Source organism: Rhinatrema bivittatum, chromosome 9 (genome assembly GCF_901001135.1).
Source record: "Rhinatrema bivittatum chromosome 9, aRhiBiv1.1, whole genome shotgun sequence".
Taxonomy (NCBI): Eukaryota; Metazoa; Chordata; class Amphibia; order Gymnophiona; family Rhinatrematidae; genus Rhinatrema; species Rhinatrema bivittatum.
Genome location: NC_042623.1, coordinates 235099997 through 235120291, shown reverse-complemented (window position 1 = coordinate 235120291; position 20295 = coordinate 235099997). Strand labels below are relative to the sequence as shown.

The following is a 20295-nucleotide window of genomic DNA, read 5'->3' as shown; positions in this document are numbered from 1 at the left end:
GCATTCAGCTCTAACTTTGCTTCCCCAGTGCTGCTCATTGTTTGTGCCTGTCTCCTGCACTTCTGTGGACTGGAGGTTACATTTTTTGGAAACATAATGTAAGCAATCAGATTATTCTTATAATTTTTAGAAAAAAGAAGCAAAAACCAAAAATCTCTTCAAAATGGTCTCCAGTGGGAACATAAGTGATGATGCACACCCAGACCTAGAACGATCTAAAAGTGATCTAGATTCAGTAAAAGGTTGCTTTCTATAAAAAGTAATTAATAATGTAATGTAAGCCCTTTTTTTATTAGTTGTCTGCACATCACAATACAAAATCAAGTTGACATTGTATAAGAAAAGCAATAGTGTATGGCCTTGATGACAAAAGTTCTGTCATTTATTGCATACAGCTACTTCTTATTTTCAAATTTGCCTAACAATTACTGTGCAGCATTAAACGTGGTGATCAGTAACTCGACTGATTACTTTAATAAGCAAGTATTTGATCCTCTGCTACCGATAACCAGTGCAGAATAAGGCTGATGTGACTTTCCCCACCCGCTGGTTGTGATTATCTATGAACATAACACAGTAAGCTCGGAACGTGGCCTGGGTTGGAGATTCATAAAGGAAGTGGCAGGCTGGACGGGAAGACCTTAAGAAGGTTTGCACGTATTGAAAGTGCACTTTGGGTGGAATGGTGGCACAGTAGGTGAGTCAGCAGTGCAGCCTGCAAATGAGGATGGTGAAAGTAGCACAGTTGTGGCATGAGTTTCCACCACTGTGCCATCTTCTACAAAATTAAATGAATGGGCTCCCCTGGGCAGGTTTGTACATGAGGAGGTAAATCAGGAAACGTCTCAAAAAAGATGGGGGGCAATTCTTTTACCAGGGGCAGTTCCTTTGTCGGTGGAAGGTCCTTTGGCTGGGGCAGTTCCTTTGATGGGGGCAGTTCCTTTATCGGGGGAAGGTCCTTTGGCTGGGGCAGTTCCTTTGCTGGGGGAAAGTCCTTTGTTTGGGGCAGTTCCTTTGCTAGGGGTAAGTCCGTTGCTGGGAGAAGGTCCTTTGATGGGGGTAAGTCTGTTGCTCGGGGAGCATCCTCTGAAAAAGGTGTAAGACGTGGTGTATAGGGAAGAGCTGTACATTTTTTTGAATGCTTTTTGGAGGTGGTAAAGGTTCTTCTTCCTTCTTCTGAGGAGTCTGATTCAGAGGAATCATCTTTCTTTCTATACCTGGGTCGAACATGTTTCTTAAAATTTTGGCGATGGGTTTGGGATCTGTGCTTCACCCTTTCTTTACTTTTTCTTCTGCCTCTAGCGGAAGCCTTTGGACGTTCTAGAGACCCACCATGAACACCAACAGATGACTCATACTTCTGCGTTTCTTCTGCCTCCTATAAGGATATTTTTCATTAGTTTAGTTTAACTCCTCAGTTCATCTCTTATTGGCCTGGTGAAGGATTTGTGATTTTCATATTATTTAAAACTAAGGGGTAGATTTTAAAAAATAGCGCAATCGCGTACTTTTGTTCGAGCACCAGGCGCAAACAAAAGTACGCTGGATTTTATAAGATACGCGCGTACCCGCGCGTATCTTATAAAATCCGGGATCGGCACGCGCAAGGCTGCTGATTTTGGGCAGCCTTGCGCGCGCCGAGCCACGCACAAGGCTGCCGATTTTGGGCAGCCTTGCGCGTGCCGAGCCACGCAGCCTGCCTCCGTTCCCTCCGAGGCCGCTCCGAAATTGGAGCGGCCTTGGAGGGAAGTTTCTTTCGCCCTCCCCTCACCTTCCCCTCCCTTCCCCTACCTAACCCACCCCCCGGCCCTATCTAACCCCCCCCCCCACCTTTATCCATGGATTTATGCCTCCCAGAGGCAGATGTAAATCCGCGTGCGCCAGCAGGCTGCTGGTGCGCCAAGACCCAACCCGGGGGCTGTTCCGAAGGGCGTGGCCACGCCCCCGGAATGCCCCAGGCCCACCCCCCAAACACCACGTCACACCCCAGAAACGCCGTGTCATTTGGCGACGCCCCCGACACGCCCCCTTTAAAAAGCCGCAGGACTTACGCGCGTCCTGGGGCTCTGCGCACGCCAGCGGCCTATGCAAAATAGGCGCGCCGGCGCGCGAGGGCCCTGCTCGCGTAAATCCGGCCGGATTTACGTGGGCAGGGCATTTAAAATCCGCCCGTGTTTCAATCCTGTGGTTAAAAATAAGACTGAATCCTATCTCCACAACCTCATCAGTACAGGATGTAAGGCAATGCATTCAATTTGGGGCAGATTTTAAAAGGCTTGCGCCCGCCGGCGCACATAAGTCCCGGGGCTTTCGAAAAGGGGCGGGAGGGGGCGTGTCCAGGGCGTTCCCGAAACGACGCGGTGTTTCGGGGGTGTGCCGCAGCGTTTCGGGGGCAGGCCCGGGGGCGTGGCGCCGGCCCAGGGGCGTGGTCGAGGCCTCCAGACCAGCCCCCAGGGACCGGAGGACGGAGCGGGGCTGCCGGCCGGCGTGCGCAAAGTTACGCCTGCTGAAAGCAGGCGTAACTTGCCGACAAAGGTAGGGGGGGAATTTAGATAGGGCCGGGGGGTGGGTTAGGTAGGGGAAGGGAGGGGAAGGTGGGGGGAGGGCGAAGGAAAGTTCCCTCCGAGGCCGCTCCGAAATCGGAGCGGCCTCGGAGGGAACAGACAGCGCGCACTGGGCTCGGCGCACACAGGTTGCACAAATGTGCACCCCCTTGTGCGCGCCGACCCCAGATTTTATAGGATACGCGCGGCTATGCGCATATCTTATAAAATCCAGCGTACTTTTGTTCGCGCCTGGTGCACGAACAAAAGTAGGCGGTCGCGTATTTTTTAAAGATCTACCCCTCTGTATATACAATTTGCAATATATTATATATATATATATATATATATAATATATATACAATATTGTTTGGAAAACCTACATCAAAGTAAAATCCCTACTGCGTTTAAGTGGGACCAACCAAATCTACAGGTGCGGCCAAAGTATAGGCCACAGAGAAAATGATACTTATCCTTATCAAGCTATTACCTGAGGATCGTAGAGGTCACAGGAAACGTCAACAGTAATGTTCATCTCTACATAAACATCTGATACACAGAAACCGGTACGCTATAAAAGAAAACTATGTTGTTGAAAGCAACACTGTACTTCTTCAAGCATCACCTTTGATTAGATTCTCATTGCAAATGATAAACACAGTAAACACTATTTGCATGTCATTTATATGATTTCAAAAAAGACTGCCCGAATGGACCAAATGGAAATTAAGTCAGCGCTAGGGTACCTTGATGTTTAGGGATGTGCAACCTTGTCTCCAGAGTCACATGCATTGTGCTTCATGTATTATTAATCTACTTAAGTCATCAGATGCACACTTAAAATAGTGATTCATAGGACTGAGAAGTTCTGATGTAAGGATCTAAAATTCAATTAAACCTGGTCTGGTGATCAGTGTAACTCCCTTGAGTACCTCCTGTATATTTTGTGCTCTTGGCAGGCCAGAAATTGTAGGGTGACATAGCCATGTCAGATTATGTAGGCCTGATATTCAAAGTGCCTTCAGCGCTATTTAGCCAGATAAACAAGACTTATGTGGGTAAGTATCAGCCGCTGAATATGCTCCTAAGTTCAGCAGCTGCCACTTAGCCATATAAGTCCCATATACTGCTGAAAGTTACACGCACAAAAAGTAAGCGTGAACTGGGTGGATCGGGGGCGGAGCAAGTTAACCGTATAACTTATATGGCTAACTAGCAAAAGTTGGAGTTAGCTGCATAAGTATACATGTAAGTTTAGATGTGCCATAGAACAGGTCCAGACTTAGCTGAGTAGACTTATCTAGCTAACTTGTTGATTTTCATAGGCTTATGCACGGCAAAACCGGGAGATGCGCACGTGACTCGGCAGCATGCCGGCCACGTGGATTTTAAAAGTGCCGCGGCCACGCATGTATCTCCTGGTACGTGCATAAAAAAATTCTTGTGAACAAGTGGCGGGGCTTGGGTTGCCCAAGCCTGCACCATGAAGTCAGTTATGTGCACAAGCGTGCGCAGGGATCCACTAGCACGTAACATTACTACTCTATGGACAGCGGATAAATCAACCTAATAAATGAAGGTTGACCGACGTGCCGCAAATGCGCAGTAGAGAGCAGCTCTACTGCGCATGTGCGGGCGAGCACGTCGGTCTTAGGCAGCGTAAGGAAAAAAAAAACATGGCGGTGGCAGTGGCGGGTGGCAGTGGCGGCGGCAGCGGGTGGCGGCGGTAGCGGCGGCGGCGGTAGCGGTGGCGGCAGCGGGCGGTGGTAGCGGCGGCGGCAGCGGGCGGCGGTAGTGGCAGCGGTAGCAGCGGCGGCGGGCGGCGGCGGGCGGCGGCGGTGGCGGCGGGCGGCGGCGGCAGTAGCGGCAGCGGGCGGCGGCGGCGGCAGCGGGCGGCGGCGGCAGCGGCCAGTAGCGAGGGAGGAAGGAGAGAGAGAGAGGGAGGGACGGACTGAGAGGGAGGGAGGGAGTGGGAGGGACGGAGAGAGGGAGAGGGAGGGACTGAGTGAGCGGGAGGGAGGGAAGGAGGGACTGAGTGAGAGGGAGGGAGGGAGGGATTGAGTGAGGGGGAGGGACTGGGAGGGAGGGACTGAGTGAGGAGGAGGGACTGGGAGGGAGGGACTGAGTGAGAGAGAGGGAGGGAGGGAGGGACTGAGTGAGAGGGAGGGAGGAGTGGGTGAGTGTGTGGGAGGGAGGTAGGGGGTGGGGAAGAGTGAGGGGAGAGGGAGAATGAGGGAGAGGTGAGAGACAGGGATGTGAGTAAGTGGAAGGGGGAGAGGGAGAATGAGGGAGAGGTGAAAGACAGGGATGTGAGTAAGTGGAAGGGGGAGAGGGAGAATGAGGGAGAGGTGAGAGACAGGGATGTGAGTAAGTGGAAGGGGGAGAGGGAGAATGAGGGAGAGGTGAGAGACAGGGATGTGAGTAAGTGGAAGGGGGAGAGGGAGAGGGAGAATGAGGGAGAGGTGAGAGACAGGGATGTGAGTAAGTGGAAGGGTAAGAAGTTGTGGAGCAGAGAAAAAGGGAGTGGAGGAGGGCTGAGAGGGTGGGGAGTGACTGAGGGAAGGGGAGAGAGGTGGGAGTGACTGAGGGAAGGGGAGGGAGGTGAGAGTGAGGGGAAGAAGGCAGTGGGAGACAGAGGGTGAGTAAGACTGAGTGGAGGAAAGGGGAGGAGTGAACGAGGGGAAGGGGGAGAGAGGGAGAAAAAGTGTAGAAGGGTGCTGTGTTAGAAAATGGACTGAAAACAAAATGTAATGTAGCCCGTTTTAACGGGCTTAACGGCTTGTTATGTAATAATAAAAACGAAGCTAATCAGCAGGGTTATAAGATTCAGGGCTAAAAGGATAAAAAGGAGGCAGGCAGTTTACGAGATCCTCTCCTTTACTGGGGTGAACTGGGAAAAAGGCCTAATGCATCACCATTCATAGCTACTAAAATTCGCCCACTTATGCACTCAAAATGGCTGCTGTGTTTGTGACATGGTTGTGGACCCTTGGTTGCTGTGTCGATGACTCCTCCTATGGGGGGGGGGCCCGTGGGGAAACACAGCAATAAGCTGACTCTACAATAAGCAACACAAGAAGGAAGGAAGCTTTTATTGTACAGCAATAGAGCAATACCCGAGGAGCGGGTAGCTCTCCTGAGCCACAGAGTAGTCTCCGAAGATAGTGTTCAGTCCAGGCACTGGTGATATAAGTGCAGAGTAGATCTCACCAGATGCTGGGAAGAGAAGGGTCCGGTAGTGGTCTGCGCGAGAACCCAGCCCCAGAGGAAGTAGACAACGATGACAGATCCGGTAGTGGTCCGCAGAGCGGAGTACGCCGAGAGTCTGGTCTGTGGTGAGACAAGGTAGAGAGACTGAAGACTGAGGTATTCACAAGGCTGGTAATGCTGCCGAGGATATAGCTTCTGCAGTTGAGAAGGTAGTGAGGCAGGCCGAATGCTGGTGCTATGGTCCTTGAGGAGCAGGTAATCCAGGAGATAGTCAGGAACGGGCAAAGCCCTCGTGGAGCGAGTACCTAGGCATCCTTCTATGCAGGGTACCTGGAGAGAAATAGAAATAAGCAAGACTCCCGAGGAGCGAGTGCCTTGAGTGTCTTTGCTGAGCGAGAAACTCCGGAGGGTAGGTAGGAGTGGCAGGGCCCCCGAGGAGCGGGTACCCAGGACGTCCTGGAATCAGCGTAGCCCTGGAGGGTTGTAGGAGTAGGTACTCTGAGCAAGTGTCTCAGAAGCGGTCAAAATTAGCTGGACCGGAATCCTTGCTAACTCATAGCAGTGTTGGAGACCGGAGGCTAAGTACCCGGAGGTAGTGACATCATGCGGTGGGGACGCCCCCGCAGTTCCCGCCATGACGTTTTCAAAGGTGAGGATGGTACGTGCGTACGCACATGCCCTAGGAGGCCTCAGGGAGAACAAGGCGAACGCAATCGCCCATGCCAGTCCGAGGACGCTGGAGAGGTCGGCGAGGTGAAGCGGAGGCAGCCATCTTTCCCAGAGGAGAGGAGAGAGAGAAAAAAGAGGTAAGACAGAGGTAAGACAGAGAGGGCGCAGCCATCTGCGACCAACGGGCGCAACAGTACCCCCATTCAAAGGCCCCTCCAGGCCTCCTTGCAGTGGATTGAGCTGCAGGTGAGGCCACAGAAAAAGGTAGCAGCAGAGGAGGAGGTGGTTGACAACCGTAAATGACTTGGAAAGGAGTGGACCCCATAGCTGTGGCAGGATGTGATTTTATGGCAAACTCTGCCCACTGTAGCAATTCTGCCCAGTCGCTTTGTCTTGCGTTCACATAAGATCGTAAGAATTGTTTAAGCGTTCTATTCATTCTTTCAGTTTGTCCATTGGATTGTGGGTGATAAGCAGAGGTTAAATCCAGTGAAATGTCAAATTTTTGACAAAGGCTCTCCAGAATTTTGGGGTAAATTGAACACCTCTGTTGGACAAGATGTTTTTGGGCATCCCATGGAGGTGAAAAATGTGCTTGACAAAGAGCTTCGCTAGTTCAGTGGTGGACGGTAAACCTGGCAGAGCCACAAAATGTGCCATTTTAGAGAAATGATCGATGGTGACCCAAATTGTATTTTTTCCACCGGAGGGTGGCAGATCCACTACGAAGTCGGTCACAATATGTGTCCAAGGTTCCTCAGGAACTGGCAGAGGTTGTAAGAGGCCCCAGGGACATCTGACAGGAGGTTCTGTCGTGCACAGGAAGATACATAGGTATGTACATCCTCCTTCGTCGTAGGCCACCAATAGTAACGTTGGAGCATGGCGAGGGTACAGCTCTGCCCAGGATGGCCGGCCAAGTGGGAATCGTGCGCCCATTTTAATAGCTTTTTTCCTCAGATTCCGAGCCACCACTGTCTTCCCAGGAGGAACTGCATGTGTGGCAGCAAGAACCACCTTCTCAGGGTTGATGATGTGGCGAGGTTCGTCGGGCACATCTTCTGGAGAGAATGAACGTGAAAGGGCATCTGCTCGGATGTTTTTGTCTCCTGGATGGTACTTGAGTATGAAATCAAATCTGTTGAAGAACAGTGACCATCTTGCCTGTCGGTGGTTAAGCCACTGTGCATGTCGAAATTACTCCAAGTTCTTGCGATCAGTGTATACTAGAATTTGATGTTGAGCGCCTTCCAGCCAGGAGCGCCACTCCTCGAAAGCCAGTTTAATAGCGAGTAGTTCTTTGTCTCCAATTCCGTAATTTTTTTCAGCAGGAGAAAAACGTCTCGAGAAGAATGAACAAGGATGGAGAACATTGGAGTTGCTGTACTAACTTAAGACTGCTCCCATGCTGACGTCGACCTCGATGATGAATGGGCGATGCGGTTCTGGGTGGCGAAGACAAGGTTTTTTTTGGAAGGCTTCTTTAGGGTCTGAAATGCCGCCACGGCTTTGGGAGACCATTTGGAAGGGTTAGCTCCTTAATTGGTCATGGCCGTGAGTGTAACCGTCAAGGTGGAATAATTCTTGATAAATGAACGGTAGTAGTTCATGAAGCCCAGGAAGCAGTGTAGTGCATTCAAGCCCGTAGGTTGAGGCCAATCTTGAATGCTTCTCATCTTTTGGGGATCCATCTGAAAACCCTCCTTGGAGACGATAGTAGAAAGATAGTAGAAAGACTAGGGGGGCACTCCATGAAGTTAGCATGGGGCACATTTAAAACTAATCAGAGAAAGTTCTTTTTTACTCAATGCACAATTAAACTCTGGAATTTGTTGCCAGAGAATGTGGTTCGTGCAGTTAGTATAGCTGTGTTTAAAAAAGGATTGGATAAGTACCTGCTATTAAGTTCACTTAGAGAATAGCCACTGCCATTAGCAATGGTTACATGGAATAGACTTAGTTTTTGGTTACTTGCCAGGTTCTTGTGGCCTGGATTGGCCACTGTTGGAAACAGGATGCTGGGCTTGATGGACCCTTGGTCTGACCCAGTATGGCATTTTCTTATGTTCTTATGTTCTTAAGAAAGGTACTGATTCCTGGTGGAATGCTTACTTCTCAAGTTTCGCGTACAGATGGTTTTCTCGAATCCTTCTCAGAACCTTTTTTACATCCTCTTGGGGCATCTGCAGATCCTGAGAGAAGATCAGGATATTATCTAGGTACACCACTATGCACTGATACAGAAGATCTCACAGGATGTCTTCATCATATTTTGAAACACCGCTGGTGCATTGCACAAGCTGAAGGGCATGACGAGATACTCGAAGTGTCCGTCACGGTGTTAAAGGCTGTTTTCCACTCATCCCCGTGATGGATGCGGACCAGGTTGTAGGCCCCTTTGAGATCTAATTTGGAGAAGATCTTGGCCCCCTGAAGTCTTTCGAATAGTTCCGATATTAGCAGTAGGGTACTGGAAGCCAATAGTAACAGGTGGGAGAGAAAAAAAAGGGGGAAAAAATGGATAAAGTGCGTAGCTTGCTGGGCAGACTAGATGGGCCGTTTGGTCTTCTTCTGCCGTCATTTCTATGTTTCTATTTTTCTATGTAGAGGATAACGGTCTTTGATGGTGATCTAGTTGAGACCTCTGTAATCAATACAAGGGTGAAGGGAGCCATCTTTTTTCCCAACGAAGAAAAATCCTGCGCCAGCCGGGGATTTATAGGGTCTAATGAACCTTTTGTAGGTTTTCTTGTATATAGGCAGACATAGCCTTAGTATCTGCTGCTGAGAGGGGGTACACCCTTTCCTTGGGAGGCTCTGAGTTGAGCTTCAGATTGATTGCACAATCAAAAACCCTGTGAGGTGGTAACACGTCTGCCGCTTGTTTGGAGAACACAACCTGAAATGGTGCATATTGAGGTGGGAGGCCAGGCAATGATGGTATGGCGGGCATACAGGGCACAGGAGAAACTTTTAAAAGACATCTGTCATGACAGCCAGGTCCCCATTGTGACAGTTCCAGAATTGCCCAGTTAAACTGAGGCATGTGGTCCTGAAGCCAGGGTAGTCCGAGCACCACTGGGTGATTGGCCTTCTCAAGAAAAAGGAAAGAGATGGTCTCTGAGTGTAGAGCCGCAGTGCGTAGGCATATGGGCTGCGCACTGCTGTAGTTACACGATGTTAGGTTCCATATTAGGAGCTACCACCCAGGAAAAAGATCTAGGCATCATATTGGATAATACTTTAAAATCGTCGGCTCAGTGTGCTGCAGCAGTCAAAAAAGCAAACAGAATGTTAGGAATTATTAGGAAGGGAATGGTTAATAAAACAGAAAATGTCATAATGCCTCTATAGGCTCCATGGTGAGACCACACCTTGAATACTGTGTACAATTCTGGTCGCCACATCTCAAAAAAGATATAGTTGCGATGGAGAAGGTACAGAGAAGGACAACCAAAATGATAAAGGGGATGGAACAGCTCTCCTATGAGGAAAGACTAAAGAGGTTAGGGCTGTTCAGCTTGGAGAAGAGACGGCTGAGGGGGGATATGGTAGAAGTCTTTAAGATCATGAGAGGTCTTGAACGAGTAGATGTGACTCGGTTATTTACACTTTTGAAAAATATAAGAACTAGGGGGCATTCCATGAAGTTAGCAAGTAGCACATTTAAGACTAATTGGAGAAAATTCTTTTTCACTCAATGCACAATAAAGCTCTGGAATTTGTTGCCAGAGGATGTGGTTAGTGCAATTAGTATAGCTGGCTTCAAAAAAGGTTTGGATAAGTTCTTGGAGGAGAAGTCCATTAACTGCTATTAAACAAGTTGAGTTAGGGAATGGCCACTGCTATTAATTGCATCAGTAGCATGGGATCGTCTTAGTGTTTGGGTAATTGCCAGTTTCTTGTGGCCTGGTTTGGCTTCTGTTGGAAACAGGATGCTGGGCTTGATGGACCCTTAGTCTGACCCAGCATGGCAATTTCTTATGTTCTTATGTGGTAAGCGAGACCTCTCCTGGACGTGGTTCTCCGTGTATAGAAGATAGCAGCAATGGTGTGGCCGTGGGCGTAGTAGGAATTCGCAGATGTTCCACTAAGCGTTTAAAAATAAAATTCCCTCCGGCCCCTGTGTCTACAAGGGCAAGGGTTTGAAACTCAAGGCTTCTGCAGATGAGTGAGACAGGAAGTGATTATGGAGGAGTGGGTGTAGTTAGACCTAGGAAGAGTCCTCCCGTGGATCTTAGGTCTGCATATTTCCCGGACAGATAGGACAAGGCTGGACAGCATGACCGGAGTGCCCGCAGTACATGCATAAGCCCATGCGTTTGCAGAAATGTTTCTCCTTCGAGGTTAAATGGCTACGGCTTAGTTGCATAGGCTCATCCTCTTCACTGGGTGAAGACTGTGGAGTAGGTGCTGTGTGCAAGGCTTAGGACGGGTACCTCCCAAGACGTGCTTCTTGGGACTTTTAGCCTCCTCAGTCCGATCTCGAATGTGGCGGTCAATTCTTCCAGCCAATTCTATGAGAGACTCCAGGGTGTTGGGCAAATCACAAGCCACCAATTCGTCCTTCAGTCGAGAGTTGAGACCCTCCAAGAAAATAGCACGCAAACATCCCAAGTCCCAATGGAGTTCAGATGCTAAAGTTTTAAATTCAATCACATAATCTGGTAAAGACTTGTTCCCTTGCTGGAGGTGCAGCAGGGTAGACCCTACAACGGTCTGACAAGCTGGGTCATCAAATACTGACTTGAAGAGGGCTAGGAAGCCGGTCAAATCATTCAGAATAGGGTCACCGTGTTCCCAGAGCGGTGAAGCCCAGGGCAGGGCTCTTCCATTGAGTAATGATAGGATGTAGGTGGTCTTGGCTATAGCTGTGGGGAAGTAGTTAGGTTGCAAAGAAAAATGCATACTACATTGGTTAATGAAACCCCTACACATCCATGCATCCCCAGAAAAGTGTGTAGGAGTAGATAGGGGTACCGTAGTCTTGACAGTATCCACAGGAGATGAAGAGTCTTTATCTGGAACCGTAGGAGTATTCAGTCGGGCATTCAACTGGTTGAAGGCGACAGCTAGAGTTTCTAAAGTCTTCTGTTGCTCGGTGATCCGCTGGGCCAGGCCAGGGATGGCCTGTAAGGCTGAAAGCTGAGCCAGGTCCATGGAGTTAGCAATCTGTTGTGTTTGTGGCACGGTTGTGGACCCTTGGTTGCTGTGTCGATGACTCCTCCCACGGGGAGGGGCCAAGTGGGGAAACACAGCAATAGGCTGACTCTACACTAAGCAACACAAGAAGGAAGGAAGCTTTTATTGTACAGCAATAGAGCAATACCCGAGGAGCGGGTATTGCTCTATTGCTGTCCTCAGCCACAGAGTAGTCTCCGAAGATAGTGTTCGGTCCAGGCACTGGTGATATAATTGCAGAGTAGATCTCACCCGAAGCGACGGGTCCGGTAGTGGTCCGCAGAGCAGGGTAGGCCGAGAACCCAGTCCCAGAAGAAGTAGACAGCGATGACAGATCTGGTAGTGGTCCACAGAGTGGAGTACGCCAAGAATCTGGTCTGTGATGAGACAAGGTAGAGAGACTGAAGATTGAGGTACTCACAAGGCTGGTAATGCTGCCGAGGATATAGCTTCGCAGTTGAGAAGGTAGCGAGTCAGGCCGAACACTGGTGCCGTGGTCCTTGAGGAGCAGGTAACCCAGGAAGTAGTCAGGAACGGACAAGGCCCTCGTGGAGCAAGTAACTAGGCATCCTTGTATGCAGGGTACCTGGAGAGAAATAGAAATAAGCAAGACCCCCGAGGAGCGGGTGCCTTGAGTGTCTTTGCTGAGCGAGAAACCCTGGAGGGTAGGTAGGAGCGGCAGGGCCCCCGAGAAGTGGGTACCCAGGGCGTCCTGGAATCAGCGTAACCCCGGAGGGTTGTAGGAATAGGTACTCTGCGAGCGTCTCAGAAGCGGTCGAAATTAGCTGGATTGGAATCCTTGCTAACTCGTAGTCGTGTTGGAGATCAGAGGCTAAGTACCCGGAGGTAGTGACGTCATGCGGTGGGGACGCCCCCCGAGGTTCCCGCCATGACATATTCAAAGGTGAGGGCGACGCGCGCGCGTGCGCGTGCCCTAGGAGGCCTCAGGGAGAACATGGCGAATGCAATCGCCCATGCCGGTCCGGGGATGCCGGAGAGGTCGGCGAGGTGAAGCGGAGGCAGCCATCTTTCCCAGAGGAAAGGAGAGAGGGAAAAAAGAGGTAAGACAGAGAGAGCGGCAGCCGTCTGTGACCGACGGGCACAATAACGGCATTCACGCCCACATGCACGCATCAATATAAAATCGTGTGTGCATGTAGCCGAGGGTAGCTGATTTTATAACACACATGCATATATGCATGTGTGTTATAAAATCGGCACATCCATGTGCGTGCACCGGCAAATGCGGGCACATGTGCATACATGAGCGTGTCTTAAAGTTTACTTCTAAGTGCTTATATATATGCGTGTATTCAGTGGCTTCACCGTGCCGCTGAATTTACATTGTAACATAGCCGGACAACTTGCTAACTGGCTAAGTTACTTACATGGCCAGCTTTGAATATCTACCTAGTAATCTTTTTGGGGGTAATCCTTTACTTTTCAGAACTACAATGTCATCCAATATTGGCATCTCTACCTTTCTGAAGGTCAAAAAATTCCAACCAGATTACAGACACGGATGAAAATGTTCAATCCATTTTTCTTTAAACCTAGAAATAAAAATCCTTAAGTGGAAAAATTCCCCTGCTGGGGGTGTTCTTCATAATCAATACATGTATTTATTTCCCACCTTCCCACCCAAGGCATGGCAGGTGAGTTACAACAGAGCAAAATTACAGTAGAAATTACAACATTATTCTCAAATGAGAATAATGATACATCATCATGCAAGCATAATGAGGGCAACGTTCAAGCTTTCTACATCTCTTCAAAGACCTTGGGCCTTTGCACCAATTTTCAAAGTGAAAGAATGTGCGTGCTTTCACTTTGAGAGTCCTCTGCTTTGTCCAACTAAAATCACGCGAGTACTATTGAAAAGTCTAAAGTTCTTGTGTAGTTCCAAATCCTGCCCCCAGGACTGCCTCCTCTTACTACCGACAAAAAGGTATGCACAGAGTGGCACTATAATCCTACTTTTACCTGCAAATCAGGCGGGCAGTTTTTTAAAAGACCATTTCTGGGGATAAAGCACTGCTTTGCCAGTGGATGTGGCTTTGAATATTATTCTCAATAAAAAAAACCAGAATAATATTAAAATATTCTCCAAGAATTTTAAATAATAATATGTCATCAAATAACCATAATATGTAAGAGGCATCACAACGCTAAAAATGTTTGATCTTCCTTTTACACTTGCCATGGCTTATTAACAATTTGCCACCAATAGGGGGTTCAGGGTGCAACAGACAAGAATGCAGAGTCTTGATGGACTCTTTTCAAAAGTATTTTTCCCATTCTACATGACTTGTCAAGTTATGGTTCCTGTTTTTATAGAACATAATGCATTTGAAGGTATACCCACTTGGTGTGATCCAGGTTTTAAAGACTCTATGGGTTGTTGCAGGTGTGGAAGTGGGGCATGGAGGAGGACCTGGTGTTGGGCTTGTGGGAGTCAAAGAAGAAGATGACAAGGCCTGGGGTAGCCTGCTAGTGGAGGCCTGGGGTAGCCTGCTAGTGGACTTGTTTAAGAAACATAAGAAGTGCCATGCTGGATCAGACCAAAGTTCCATCAAGCCCAGCATTCTGTCTCTAACAGTGAACAATCCAGGTCACAAGAACCCAGCAGAATCCCAAAGAATAGATTCAATCCTTTTTGCTCATAACCAGAGATAAGCAATGGCTTTCCCAAGTCTACATGGCTAATAATGGTTTATGGACTTTTCCTCCAGGAATTTGTCTAAATCCTTTTTAAACCCAGCTACACTGCTTTCACCACATTCTCTGGCAACAAGTTCTACAGTTTAATTGTGCGCTGAATGAAAAAAAAATACTTTCTATGATTTGTTTTAAATGTGCTACCTGTCAGCCTCATGGAGTGTTCCCTAACCCTAGTACTATGTTTGGGACAGAAGGTTTGTTGCGGGAGTGGATCCTTGGGCCAGCTGAGACTGATGATGTTGCACTGTGGGGACCTACAGTGGGCGTCGCAGCCAGGAGGCGGCGCTGCAGAGGTGCTCCAAAGAAGGCTTCACCACTGGAAGCCCGAGGTCCCCCTAGGAGGAGCCTGTAGGAACCCGGGCCTCTTGGACTTAGGTGTGATCCTATGCGACCAAGGACAAGAGAAGCAGCCGAAGAGGTAGTCGACGGAAGCGGCTGAGCCCAGGAGGCCAAAAGAGACTTCACCCTTGGAAGCCCGCAGGCCCCCCCCCCCCCCCCCGGGAGGAGCCCATGAGGGCCCGAGCTGCTGAGACTTAGGTGAATCCTCCGGGCAAGCAAAGAACCGGATACCTGTAGAAGAGGAGAGGACTGAAGCCGAAGTCAATGGACGAAACAGGGTCAGAAGCCAGAAGTCAGAAGTCAGAAGCCAAAACCAGGGACGGAAGCTGAAGCCGGAGTCAATGGATGAAGCAGGGTCGGAAGCCAGAAGTCAGAAGTCAAAAGCCAAAACCAGGGACGGAAGCTGAAGCCGGAGTCAATGGATGAAGCAGGGTCGGAAGCCAGAAGTCAGAAGTCAAAAGCCAAAACCAGGGACGGAAGCTGAAGCCGGAGTCAATGGACGAAGCAGGGTCGGAAGCCAGAAGTCAGACAGGAGTCCTGATGCAGCAACTAGCAACTCAGAAAGAGTGAACCTCGTTGCAAGGTGAGGTCTAAAGGCAGCTGCAGGGTTTAAATAACCCGGCAGCATCTGATGTCATCATTAGGGCTGTCCTCAAGTTCCCGCGCTGGCCCCTTTAAATCTTGAACCCCGATGCGCATGCCTAGGGGGCGGGGCCAGCGACGTAACGCCGCAGCAGGCTGTGTTTCAGGCCTGGACAGCCGGAGAAGAGTTCCAGCGGCCTGGCCCGTCCGTGAGGGAAGCGGAGGTCCCAGGGCACGGTCCGGGACCATAACAGGTTAGGGGACTGAGTGGGAGACACAGGGGGAGCTAGTGTGGCTTGAGTATAGAACTTTGTGTGCTCACCTACTCAGGATGCTAGAGAACCAGAAGGGAATAATCTCAATTGTGCAGACTGCATAGGCCAATTAGTCTTAGTCTTATTTGCCTTTACAACATTGTACCATGATGTCTGCCATCTCTCACTTAAAACCTCCCTCTCTGAAGAGAGGGAGGTTTTAAGTGGTGTACCACAAGGATCGGTGTTCGGACCGGTCCTGTTCAATATATTTGTGAGCGACATTGCGGACGGGATAGAAGGTAAGGTTTGTCTTTTTGCGGATGACACTAAGATCTGCAACAGAGTGGACACGCCGGAAGGAGTGGAGAGAATGAGACGGGATTTAAGGAAGCTGGAAGAGTGGTCGAAGATATGGCAGCTGAGATTCAATGCCAAGAAGTGCAGAGTCATGCATATGGGGAGTGGAAATCCGAATGAACTGTATTCGATGGGGGGAGAAGGGCTGATGTGCACGGAGCAGGAGAGAGACCTTGGGGTGATAGTGTCTAACGATATGAAGTCTGCGAAACAATGCGACAAGGCAATAGCAAAAGCCAGAAGAATGCTGGGCTGCATAGAGAGAGGAATATCGAGTAAGAAAAGGGAAATGATTATCCCCTTGTACAGGTCCTTGGTGAGGCCTCACCTGGAGTACTGTGTTCAGTTCTGGAGACCGTATCTACAAAGAGACAAGGACAAGATGGAAGCGGTACAGAGAAGGGCGACCAGGAAGGTGGAGGATCTTCATCGGATGACATACGAGGAGAGATTGAACAATCTAAATATGTACTCCCTGGAGGAAAGGAGGAGCAGGGGTGATATGATTCAGACTTTCAGATACTTGAAAAACTTTAATGATCCAAAGACAACGACAAACCTTTTCCGTCAGAAAAAAAATCAGCAGAACCAGAGGTCACGAGCTGAGGCTCCAGGGAGGAAGACTAAGAACCAATGTCAGGAAGTATTTCTTCACGGAAAGGGTGGTGGATGCCTGGAATGCCCTTCCGGAGGAAGTGGTGAAGTCTAAAACTGTGAACGACTTCAAAGGGGAGTGGGTTAAACACTGTGGATCCATCAAGTCTAGAGGGCGTGAATAAAGAGGAGGTAGCAAAACACTGCACGGAGCGGCAGTAGCCACAGAGGCATTCACGGAGCGGGATGCCAGTGGCCAGTAGTTGGTGTTCCACCTTCACGGAGCGGAAGGATGGAGGGCTGCTATCTCCAAAAAAAAAACTAAAAACAAAAAAACAAACAAAAAAATAAAAACAGGGGTGGGTAAGAGTATGGGGTAAGGGTGTGGCCTGCTTGTTACAGCAGTTGCTACCCCTAATTGAGCTGGACGTTCACTTGGATGCAGATACGGCGCTGCTCTCTAAATTGGTGGTGGGGTGGAGGGGAATTAGGGCTGGAGGGTACTGGAAGCCAATAGTAACAGGTGGGAGAGAAAAAAAGGGGAAAAAAATGGATAAAGTGCGTAGCTTGCTGGGCAGACTGGATGGGCCGTTTGGTCTTCTTCTGCCGTCATTTCTATGTTTCTATGATGAAAATTCAGGAAATTTCTTAATGAAAGTTTTTAGGTCTGGGTACCTGTAATTCTCAGCAAAAGGACCATGTTTAATGTTCAGAATTTCTTTACACTTACTTGGTATACTTACCGCGGGAGATTTGAATGTGCAGTTTGAAACCACAAGATCATATTCTTTGACACAATTAGTCTCTTTGATGATAAATTCTAAGTGATATTCTAGATCTTCCTGAGATGAATCCTGAAAATAATGTTAATAAAGTGGCCTTTATTGTCCTTAGGCTGCAATGGATCAACAGAATGTAAAGTATAACATATGACAGAAATAGAATTGTATTTAATGGTTAAAACTTATGGGAGGATTTATCAGTTTTGTTCCAACTTTGGTCTGAGTTTTAAAGACTGCCAGAAGTGTGCAATGAGAACCCCTTGGCTCTAGTTCCAAGCAACATCAGATTATCCAGGACTTTAAGTACTTTGTGCCATGATAACATTGGTCTCAACACCTCCTGTGCAGCATTTAGACTGAAGGAAGTCACTGATCCTTCCTCATCATCCTTCCCATGTGTATTCAAGAAATCAGTGTAGATTCTGTAGTGCCCATACAATCCCTCTCCATACCCCACAATATGCGTAGCAGGCTAATAATAAGCCCAACTTAGTCTATAAAACAGAGATATCACAACTAGAGCCAAAGGAAGTCTTCCAACGACCTTTATATTAAAGGGGCACTTGAACTACTCTGGCTTAAAAGATGGACAAGTTGAACTGTTCCATACTGTTGAATGGCATCGTAATAACAACATTTTTTTCCATGGTTCTGGGCTTGTTGCACACCAAGCAAACTCTTCTTCCTGTTCCAAAATCCTGTTGGGCCAATCAGACAGCTGCATACATATGAGGAGTGGCCTAGTGGTTAGAGCAGAAGGCTATGAACCAGGGAAGCCAGGATTCAAATCCTGCTGCTGCTGCTTGATATCTTGGGCAATTCACTTCACTCTCTATTGTCTCAGGTACAAACATAGGGAGTCATTTACTAACCTTTGGTATGGCACCAGCTAGCCATCATACCTATCACCCCAAGAAAAGTTCACTACAACTCCTAAGTTGTAACTAACTTTCAGGAAAATAACACAGCTTGCAATATTTTGTTTTCATAAAATTACCTAATAATTAGCAGTTTTGCAGGCATTTGCAAAGCTTATGCTTGCAAAGCAGTTCATTAACATATCCATGTTATTTTAGGTAAAATATCACATGATATTGCTGCAATAGGCGTTTATCACACGATAAATGCCTAATGCAGCCTAGTAAATATACTCCTTAGATTGTAAGCCCTCTGGAGACAGGGAAATATCTGCACTACCTACTTGGAAGTGCAATCTTCCTTGAAGTGCCTGAAAGATGGAATAGAAATTAAGTAAAAGATCTTCTATATGCTCAGTACGTAGGGCAGACAGTAGACGAGAACTAGGTATGCATACCCAGAAACAAGCTCTAAACCAAGGGTGGCCAACTCTGGTCCTTGAGATCCATAAATGGGCCTGATTTTCAAGATATCCACAATGAATGTGCGATAGATTTGCATACATTACCTCCTGTAAGCGATGTGGAATCTTGCTGCTGTGGAGAGGTTGACACATCCTACAGGGAGGCCCCATAGGTCCTCTCCTACAGCTGGTGGAGGATTGCTGGCTAAGGATGGACCTTGTGCTTCCCCTGGACTCAACCCCTTTCCCCACAGGTTTTGAGGCCCAGCAGGGCTTAGTTGAGAGTCTCTGAGAGGAGACTCTCAACTAATGGTCAGAGGCAGGCAGCAAGCAAGGCTGATCAGGGTCCAGGCAAAGGTCAGTGGCGGGCAGCAGACAAGAATGGTTAGAATCCAGAAAAAGGTCAATCCGAGAGTAAGTCTGAAGGGAAGACAAGGAAAACAGGAGGACTGACACAACAGGTTGAGACGGAGGCAGGAGGAGCCAGATAGGACAAGGCAAGGCTGGAACCAGGAAGCAACATGCACTACATAGGATTGCAGGGAACCTGTTATTGAGGTGAAATCTGGATGTCCAAAAGGCCCTTTTAAGGGTTGAAGCCTGTAATGTCATCCAAAGGCACCACAGCCTGTTTCCCACCGTGGGCCATTTAAGTCCCAAAACGTTGGGGTCATGTGTACCTAGGGGAGGTGCTAGGCATAGCGAGTCGATGGAGTCCTGCCACATGGGTGGATGCCAGCGGTGTCTGCAGCCAGAGCAGGCCCTTCCTACAATCAATGTCAAAGTGAGTACGGCGGCTTGCAGGCACATCCTGTAAGCCGCCAAACGTAATACCTCCATTTTATGCACATTCATCTCATGCATATTCATTGTGAATATCCTGAAAACCTGGCCTGTTTGTGGCACTTGACGACTGGAGTTGGCCACCTCTGGTCTAAAGAAGCCCATGGTTGCTGAAAGCAGACAAAAAATAAAATCACAATATGAGTTTAGAGCAGGGGTAGCCTACTCCAATCCTCGAGAGCCACAAACAGGCCAGATTTTCAGGATATCCACAATGAATATGCATGAGATAGATTTGCCTGCACTGCCTCCATTGTGTGCAAATCTATGTCATGCAAATTCATTGTGGATATCCTGAAAACTTGGCTTGCTTGTGGCTTTCGAGGACTGGAGTTCCCTTGCCATAAACTGTGTGGAAAAACAATTTATAATTAAAATGCTGTTTTCTCCTTTGACGATATACACCACTAGATTTTAGCATTAAACACTGAGGGAAGGAGGCATGTCACAGTTTGCAATGTTGAAGTGTAGGAGGGATGTGCTTTCTTTTCAACTGAAAGTGGAAAACACAGCAAAACTTTGTTTTGTTTAATTTTGTTTTCAATTCAAAATGAATGTTTGGTCTAATGTTTTCTTTCATGTCCTTTCAATCCAGGAGGGCAGCCAATCCCACCTCCCTATCTTCTCTCAGTTGCTTTGATCTACCTCCCATCTGCAGCCTCTGATTTCCCCTTCTCTCCTTCCTGCAAGCCCTGAGCAGCAGGAATTATCCCTCACTGCCTTCTAGCTCCTGTGCTGGTCTTGTGCTTGCTGCTGGAGCCGTCGCCCGATCAGCTGTTTTCAAGCTGTTCGCTTGCCAAACTGAGCATCCATGACAAGCGGGCTGCACTGACTGACTTTGGCCAGCCTTGCGGTCAGATGAGCTGAGCCTTAGACAAAACAGTTGATCACATCCC

General features: G+C 48.4%; 1 protein-coding gene across 2 annotated transcripts in view; it reads right to left on the bottom strand.

Moving 5' to 3' along the window:
* Positions 1 to 272: 272 nt before the first annotated feature.
* The window catches only part of LOC115098970 (fetuin-B-like), a 65853-nt gene continuing 45830 nt past the window's right edge, over positions 273 to 20295 (bottom strand). For both annotated transcript variants that reach the window (XM_029616168.1, XM_029616169.1), the window contains 3 exons: positions 17197 to 17307; positions 3034 to 3114; positions 273 to 1378 (listed from right to left, as the gene is read on the bottom strand). In XM_029616168.1, the coding sequence (XP_029472028.1) occupies positions 779 to 1378; positions 3034 to 3114; positions 17197 to 17307 (792 nt within the window). In that variant the 3' untranslated portion in view covers positions 273 to 778. The remainder of the gene's footprint in view (positions 1379 to 3033; positions 3115 to 17196; positions 17308 to 20295) is intronic.